At 33.2% G+C, this 9,087-nt stretch overlaps 1 protein-coding gene across 2 annotated transcripts; it reads right to left on the bottom strand.

The window, feature by feature from the left end:
- Nucleotides 1-669: 669 nt before the first annotated feature.
- Nucleotides 670-8,430, bottom strand: LOC106459969 (non-specific lipid-transfer protein-like). 2 transcript variants are annotated; one of them, XM_013919643.2, is made up of 2 exons: nucleotides 8,297-8,430; nucleotides 670-3,760 (listed from the first exon to the last, which is right to left on the bottom strand). In XM_013919643.2, the coding sequence occupies exon 2, from the start codon at nucleotides 3,745-3,747 to the stop codon at nucleotides 2,101-2,103; it is 1,647 nt and encodes a 548-aa protein (XP_013775097.1). In that variant the 5' UTR covers nucleotides 3,748-3,760; nucleotides 8,297-8,430; the 3' UTR covers nucleotides 670-2,100. The 2 variants fall into 2 exon arrangements, with proteins under 2 accessions (XP_013775097.1, XP_013775098.1); XM_013919644.2 differs by lacking the exon at nucleotides 8,297-8,430 and adding an exon at nucleotides 8,127-8,224.
- Nucleotides 8,431-9,087: the final 657 nt, after the last annotated feature.

Genomic DNA, 9,087 nt, shown 5'->3' with positions numbered 1-9,087 from the left:
AATAAAAGTAAAGAAGAAGTAATATATATATATATATATATATATATATAGAGAGAGAGAGAGAGAGAGATTTTTGAGCATGAGTATCTGTTATCTTTGGTGTAAAAAATTTCAAAGTTAAAAGTATACAGAAATATTAAAAATAATAAAACATTTGACATATGTACCATACATATTACATGCCTAGTCACAAGAAAAGGAAGAAAAATGTAATTTGTTTCACCAATTTGTACTAAAGGTTAACTTTATGTAACAGCTGGGAATTTCTTGTTCAGCATTCTCAATCTTTCATGCCTTACTAGTAGTAGTTAGTATACCAACAATGAAGTGTGGAAAAAAAACAAAAAACACTCTTGAAAATGCCTTCATGTTACCTTTACTTACAAATAAACTTTCAAGAGAACTCATTAACAAAAACATTATTATTTTGATTAAACAAAACATTTGGATAAATGATTACATATATAATAATTACATAATTAAATAATTACATGAATTAACACCTCAAACTGTATAAAATTAGATTTCAAAAGATTAGATATACATACACCTAAAAATAATTGGATGTCATTTCACCATAGTTCTTTACAAGCCTCCATACAGAACTGTCTCAAGCAAAGCTTCATCTGTCTGGATTTGAAAATCTTTTTTACCTTTTTCTTCACTCAGTGAATCTAACAAGGAATCTCTTAACTCAACCAGAGAAAATTACAGTAGCTTACTATGTTGGTAGGGTCTTGTCTGCCAATTCAAAAACAAAGAATAAGTTACAGGAATGGGTAGGACACAATCTGCAGAGCATCTTACAGCAATTAAAAAGTTGACAGCTTTAGGTGCAGGTCAATAGTCATATGACAAGCAACAGTCACCTCAGTAACCACCCAGTTACTTTCTTCTTTTTTTTTCTCATTGGCTAGTTCCATCTCTTCATCTCCTACTACATGGTACCTATGACTCTGACCTTTCATGCAAGTCATTTCTTCCTCAGTGTCACTTATTTACTGTCTTTATTCCATTTTATTAGGCTATTTTCTATTTATAACTCCTCATCGTACTGATATCTATTTAATTTCATCTTCTTCTTCTGCTGGCATGTCCTAATCAGCATTAATCAACAGTCATGCCCTTCAACCATAAATTCCTTCTCAAATAAGCTGATGTTTTAACATACTAAAAAACTATGGAATATGTATGAAATGTTTGTTTTAACAGCTGTTAATATCATTAATCTCATACATATTACTTTGAGCCGGTTGCAGAGCCAATTTGTTTTATTGTTTTTTCCTGACTTGTTTATTCTTGATTTAACTATCATAAAAAAATTCCTTCATTATCTTTTGAAAAACTGCTTTAAATGAATTGAAACCTCCTTTGATCTGTTTTGCAGCTTACATTGTTCTCTGGTATTCTGTTTGATTACATCCACACTTGGTGTACTGGTAATTTTGAGACTGATTCCTCTGACATTTATACAGAGTCTAGAATGACTGTTATAAGAGTTTTTGGTTGAAAAGTAGTGTGTTATCAGTGAAACTGCATTAGAAGATTTGATGAACCAACTTGCATCAAAAAACTGCTCCCACTGATCCTACCCAATTCGCTGTATCTACATAAGCAGATCTTTCATTCAGGACTACCCTACACCATTAGATTTGTCATAAAATAAGCTGTATTCTGACAAATTTACAACAAAGTCCCATATTTAACTGGCTAACAGCAATTTAGCAAGCATGCTCTGATTAAGTTATAAATCAATTGTTAATAAATTGTTTATTATAGTGTATTACAATACCCATTATTGCAATATTTTATTGGTTAATAGGCTTTTGATTTACAAAAATTGACATGAATGAAGCAAGATGTGTATTTCTATAATCACCATCACAAATATAAGATGTTTCAAAAAAAATCTAGCTAACCCAGGGAGTGTAATTGTATACATGTATAAACATCATGCACTGCCTAAACACCTTGTTTTTTACCAATACAGAACATAATAATATTCTTTTAGGTTAGTAACTTTTAGATACTGTAATTACAATATTTACTCATAAAAAAATTACACTGCATAGTATAAGCATCCAGATTAATTTTAAAAAGTTACAACTTTGCAGTGGCCACTGATTTTTGATGTGAAAACATTTTCATTAGTAGACCCACATTTCCTTTTATTTTTAGCTTTTTAGTAGAGAATGCTTCTCGAGGATTTAATTTTCCTAATGCAATGTCTGCAAGATCTGAATCCTTAATAGTCACAGTGCAATCAGCAGGTAAGTTATCACCAAAACTGACTGAGGATTTTCCATCTTCCACAATGACATACCAAGTGCCTTCACTTCCTCCTGGTCCATCTAACACATGAAAACAGCATGTTCCTTTGTTCTGGCTGCTGATTTTGTCATTTTGTTGGCTTAAGAATTCCTTTAGTTTGCTGAAAAAAATTCTAGATTTGAATTGGTCTCTCTCCTCTTTGAAAGTGTAAGATCTATCTTGACTTACTGCAGCTTGTTGTGGAAAGCCCAAGGCATACAAAGCCACAACAACAGCTCCACCTAACCCTATATTATGCTGTAGAGCAATTCTTGCTCCTGGTACTTGACGTTTTTCAGCTAGACTTCTTAGCTGCCAACATAGCTCTGCACACTGAGCTATACCTGTTGCTCCCAATGGATGGCCCTTTGAAATCAGCCCTCCACTGGGATTGATCACATACTTTCCCCCATATGTATTATTTCCAGAGTCAACTAGTTCACCTCCTTTTCCAATTTCACATAATCCAAGAGCTTCATATGTGATTAGTTCATTTGTTGAAAAACAATCATGAAGTTCAATAACATCAACCTGTGCTGGTGTTAATCCAGTTTTCTGGTAGAGTGTATCTGCAGCTTTCTTTGTCATGTCAAAGCCTACCAGCTTGATACAGCTCTTTTCTTCAAAGGTGCTTGGAATATCAGTAGCCATTTCCATTCCTAGTATTTCTACTGCTTGTTTCTCTAGCCTGTGTTGATGGACAAAGTCTTCACTTACAAGAATTGCTGCTGCTGCTCCATTAGAAGTTGGGCAACACTGTAGTTTTGTGAGAGGGCCAAAGATCACTGGTGAGTTCATTATTTCTTCCAATGTATATTCCTTCTGAAACTGTGAATAAGGATTGTTTGTTGAATGTTTGTGGTTCTTCCATGCAATTTTTGCAAAGTGCTGTTGTGTTGTACCATATTTCTTGGAATGTTCTAAGCCAGCTCCTCCAAACATCTGTGCTGTCATAGGTGCTGGTTCAACTACCTGAATGGATGACAGAAGTCTAATGTGTTTATCCATTGGATTCACTCTATCTCGAAACTTTGAAGTGAGAGACCCTCTTTCCATCTTTTCAAAGCCCAGTGCCAGTACACAATCAGAAATTCCCCCTTTCAATAGTTGACTGGCCATCAAAAGAGCTGATGATCCTGTAGAACAGTTGTTATGTATATTATATATAGGTATACCTGTCATACCTACCTCATAAAGAGCACGTTGCCCACAGGTGGAGTCACCATACACATATCCTACACAAGCTTGTTGTATGTCATCATACTTTATATGAGCATCATCCAAAGCTTTTCCAACAGCTTCTTTCACCATGTCAGGATAATCTATCTTAACTGCTGTAGGCTTTTCAAATTTTGTCATACCTACACCAACAACAAATACACGTCGAGATGCTAATGACCTCAATGGCAATTCTCCCTTTGGAATTTCTTCACTCATAGTGATTTCTTTTCTAGAAGGAAAAATGTTAAATTAAAAGCATAATAAAGTTTATATTTTAATGGTAAAGCATTCATTCATACAGATTTTCAACCATATACTAAGCAGAAATAACACATATAATCATAGTTTCACCTTTTTTTTTCCTCTTGTATAATTATGACCATGGTAAATATCAAAAATATCATGTACAAGAATGTGATTTCAACAGCAATGTGTGCGTACAGCATATACATGTATCAGTGGATGAAAACACTTGATACAGAACTACAAAACTTGTGCCAAAAGTCAATATCAAAGACTTGTCTTTTCACTTGGAAGAAAAGGGATGACAACCTTCTTAAACTACAATTCATCACTTAAGTCTGATTTAAAACATAAAAAGTGAAAAAGGTTGGAAAATGACACAGGAGAGAGAATAAAAAAAAAAAAAAAAAGAGCTAGACCACAAGATGATAATCAGCACACATTATACCACTAAACCAAGACAGGAACCAAATATTTAAGAATCACAATAATGATCACACCAAAAAAACTTGGCCTTGGACATCTTGAGGGTCTTCTTCCATTAAATCATGTTGAGTTACTTGTTAGCTGCTGTAATAACTACTTGAGAACATAACCCTTGTAATACCACTTGAGAACAAAAACCATAAATTCCACACCAAACAATGTACTAATACAAGAACTAACACAACTATATCAACCATAAAAGTATAAAACTAGCAACAGAAAGAATATTTTACATACATGATGAAACTCATGTCACAACAGTTATTCAATCACCAGAGTACAACAGAAATACTGATAAAACACTGTGGTTCAATACCATTGTGAAACTGATAGAGAGACCCAAATTCAAAGTTCATAAGTCAACTTTATGTATCATTAAATGAATATATGAAACCAAAAAAAGTTATTTCTTGGATGATAAACTGAAAAAAAAAGTTAACATTTTACAAGATAATGCTTAATAAAAAATAAATAACAAGAATGAAATAAAATACACATTCAAACATATAATTTCTACACCTGTTAGAGGGGTTTACAAAGTTAACAAAAAGGACTGCCAATGTTATTTAAAGTACTAATGTAAATCAAAATCTTCAATATTCACCATGTTCAATAGCATGTTGTAATGGGTTAAAATTACAAGATGGTAACACATTAGAACAAAAGGATCATGCTACTAAATTACATACATTTGATAAACCAGGCAAACAAGCTTTCACATATAAAACTCCTTAAAATATATAGAGTATAAGTCTGAAAATTCCATTCCAGGGGTTCTTCAATAAACAAAGTCTTCCATAACCTTAGGCCTGTATAACTGATGAGGTAATAATATTTGTTTGTTTGTTTTGAATTTCGCGCAAAGCTACACGAGAGCTATCTGCGCTAGCCGTCCCTAATTTAGCAGTGTAAGACTAGAGGGAAGGCAGCTAGTCATCACCACCCACCGCCAACTCTTGGGCTGCTCTTTTACCAATGAATAGTGGGATTGATCGTCACATTATAATGCCCCCATGGCTGAAAAGGGCGAGCATGTTTGGTGTAATGGGGATTCGAACCCGCGACCCGCAGATTGCGAGTCGAGCGTACTAACCACCTGGCCATGCTGGGCCAGGTAATAATGTACCTTTTAATAGAATTAGTAGAACTGATACATAATTTGTGACAGGTAAAGAAGTAATTGTTGGATTGGAATGTCACAAGAAAAAGCATCTTAATACACACTAAAGAACTTTTATATGGAAATTGAGTAGATCAGAAACAGAGTAAAAATATACCTTTTACATTTTGACATTAATTCACAAACTAAATATTAATATAAAAACAAACTATCTTCTATGTCACTGTGATGTGCATAAAGTCACTTTAATTTCAATGTATACTGTACACTTCCAAAAAAATATGCTCACAATGCAAGTCTTAACTTTTCATTAAATAGATAAAATATATCTCTAAGCTTCTATTAATATTCAAAATACAGATTTTGTATCAGATCTGTACGATTTATGGTTACCAACTTTCTTTAAACGTTACTGAACAATCATAAACAGTGATGAACAAACCACTCTCTCTTAACTTTGCTTGTATTTTTTGTTCAAATTCCTTTTTCATTTATGTGGAAAATAATGATAAGCACCAGAGGGCCAAGAGAAACTTAAACTTTTATTTGATTTCACACTATAGCATCTTCAGGAGCATTAAACTAAAACACAAACCATAACTGACAGTAAAAAGCTTCTAAACCATAGTTATTTACAGTTTGTGTTTTAGTGGAATGCTCCTGAAGAAGCTGTAAAGCAAAATGTTGAGTGTATAATTAAAGAAAAATAACAAACTTTGATGTTTTAAGGTAATTTCTTTCTAATATTAAAATGTCTTTTATACACCAATGTGCACTGCAGAAATGAGATAACATATTACTGTTAGATTCCAGCATTTGTATGCCATTGCTTCAATATATGTGATGAATTAAACCAAAAGAACTATGGTTCTGATCACACAATCAAACTAAAACAATGAGAAGTTTGGGGGGAATTTTTCAGCCTAGTTTATTTCTAAAGAAAACCAGTTAATCTTATAGAGGATTTATATGAAAATTAAAAGCATAATGGTTTGATAAAAGGAAGCTAGATTTTAACTTTTCAGACTTTTAACACGAGTACTCATATTTGTATTAAGTAATTTATTTGGACTATCACCATGTTTTTTAAAGCATAATAAAACTAAAAACTATAAAAAAATGTGGTGATAGTCCAAATAAATTACTTAATATGAAGCTAGATTTTGCTATTTGTTCATGTTCCATAATTCTACATGTACAGTATGATACTCAAATTTCCATTCTTCTATGGGGGTAGCCTTGAAGGGACAGGCCTTCCATACTCTTCTGTGAAATTATGAGTGAAAGTAAATATGAGTATGTTATAATATCAATTACGAAACTCCAGAAACTTACAAATGGTGAAATACTTGATTTTGAGCTCTCCTAGACTACGTCATACCCCTTTTAAAAATTTTCATTCTGCCTCATTCTGTTTTAAAAATGAATATTCTGTATGTTCCCTATTCTAAACCACTCTCCCTGTAATCACATGGGGAAGCCAGGGAGGGACAGCCTCCCATAGTCAGTTACATAACCCCAAAACACTTCATTTTGGTCGTATTTAGAGCTCCACCAGACTGACTTGTCAACTTTCAAAGACTCTCTTCTTTCCTACTCTAAATGATTCCTCTATAATCATATGAGGGAAATAGCCAGGTTGAGATGCACCCTGAATTGTGTCTGTAGTTTCCCCCTTATTCCATTGTGGACTTTTAACAACCTTGCATGCAATATATTTAAGGAGTACACACACAACAGCAAAGCTGTTTCTCATTTTGAGATGATGGTCATGAGCCAACTTGGAGTAGCTCAGAACTCACCTATTTACATTCACTATTTATAGGTCTTGAGGATTAGAGTGGAGAATAAGCAAAGGATTCATTTTTAAAAAGAGATGAGGCAGTATGGGTTAGCTTAAAATCTCACTATTTCACACTGTTTGCAGGATTTTGGAGTGGACTGTTACTAAGTGGGTTCCCTACAACTAGGGTTACCAGACATTCCAGTTTTTAGCCTTTTTTTTTGTTGTTGTTCTCATTTGAAACAGTACAGTTTTAACTGGTCCCAGTTTCTCTACACCTCAGTGTGTTTCTTATGTATGTTTTGTCATTATACATAGCTCCTTTAAATTTTACTTGGATAATCATCTGACAAAGACAGTTCATGTTCCCTCTCTATCTGCTATGCTTTGCTCCTAAACTGTCATTGGACAGCCACAGGTATTGAGATTTGAAGACCTGTCCAATCGCAAAAAAGAAAATGAAAAAACATTTTATTTTAGCAAATGGCAAAAAGTGTGTTATTATACTTTAAAGTTTAAACTGTTTGAGAGCTGTTACACGAAAAAAAAATATATCAGTTTTTCACCCTGGAAATCTGGTACTGGTAGCCCTGCCTACAACTGAATTATGAGCAGAAACTGAGAAAGTCAATACGAAAAGGTAGAAAGAGGGGCATAAATATAGCAGGAATTTGAGTATTCTAGAACTACAGATACAGAATTATAAATCACGAATATGGAATAAGAAATATAATATAAGTAACAAACTTTAGCTTCCTGTGAAACTTAAGTTCGTAATTTTACTCTTTAAATTTAATCTAACTTAACTAAAGTAACTTGTAAAAACGAGGCTAACTCCAAGCCTACAGGAAGTTCTAAGAACCCATTTGTGAAAGCATAGTACTATATATTAGTAGAATATGATAATTAACCTAATAATAATATCTTAGTTCTAAGATTTTCACTCGCAATATATCTATTTACATTTCGCAGCAGTAGCGATAGTTGTAGCACAGGGGTGGTTTTGTAAAACCTAAACTTTAGGCCTAATCATTTAGTAATAACATGACACATATTTGCTATTAAACGTTTTCATTGCAGCGCCTACATAAAACTCATTCCAACCAAAAGAATAAAAATTATAACAACCCTACCTTTAACTTTCTTATTAAAACAGCACTAAATAAAAACTTTGAACGTATATGTGAGATACAGGAAGTTTATGGTTCATGTGACTAACGTCATCTGTTTCAAATATCCTTCCGCACTAAGATAAAATATCAATATATCAACAGATTTGCTAGTAGTAATATTACAAGGCAAAGAGCGGAGAATAAAATTAAACTTTAGGTAAAATATAACTGGGCTATAGCCCAGGGCCCCTCAATATCTTAATATGGCACTGCTTGTGACTTACTATATATACATGAATTCATGATTTATATTACATGTTACAATACAGGCTTAATTATTTTGATTTTCAGAAATCTTCTGATACTGTACTACACAAAACATTATCTAAGAAAATCATATCTGTGTGAGTAGGGTAAAAACTGTAACTCAGATACTTTTAGTTGTTTCAAAATGGAGTCCTCTAAAATTGGACCTTTTTTTTCTAGTAAAATGCTTCAAGGTCAGTGCTTAGGCCATTTTTTTCATATTGTTACGTCTCCGTTTGTTAATTAACTTTCCGTAACTTCGTTCCGACGAAATTATAACGACACAAGTCTATACTTAATAAAACTGGTTTATTCTTTCCGAATATAACTTTACGATACACTTAATTTCAATATTCGCGCTATAACAAACACTATAACGAACAAACGTTAACTTCAACAATACCCTGTGACTGCAGTTCAATTACTCACTATCTACACACACATTATATTGTCCCGTCACGTTGTCACCCTCTTTTATATACCAGACTACCCTATATCTAGTAAAT

Source organism: Limulus polyphemus, unplaced genomic scaffold (genome assembly GCF_000517525.1).
Source record: "Limulus polyphemus unplaced genomic scaffold, Limulus_polyphemus-2.1.2 Scaffold688, whole genome shotgun sequence".
Taxonomy (NCBI): domain Eukaryota; kingdom Metazoa; phylum Arthropoda; class Merostomata; order Xiphosura; family Limulidae; genus Limulus; species Limulus polyphemus.
The sequence above is the reverse complement of the archived record's forward strand: the minus strand, read 5'-3'. Positions and strand labels throughout refer to the sequence as shown.

Coding starts and splice junctions, on each gene's coding strand:
- LOC106459969 (XM_013919643.2), bottom strand. CDS start 3,747: ATGAGTGAAGAAATTCCAAAGGGAGAATTGCCATTGAGGTCATTAGCA.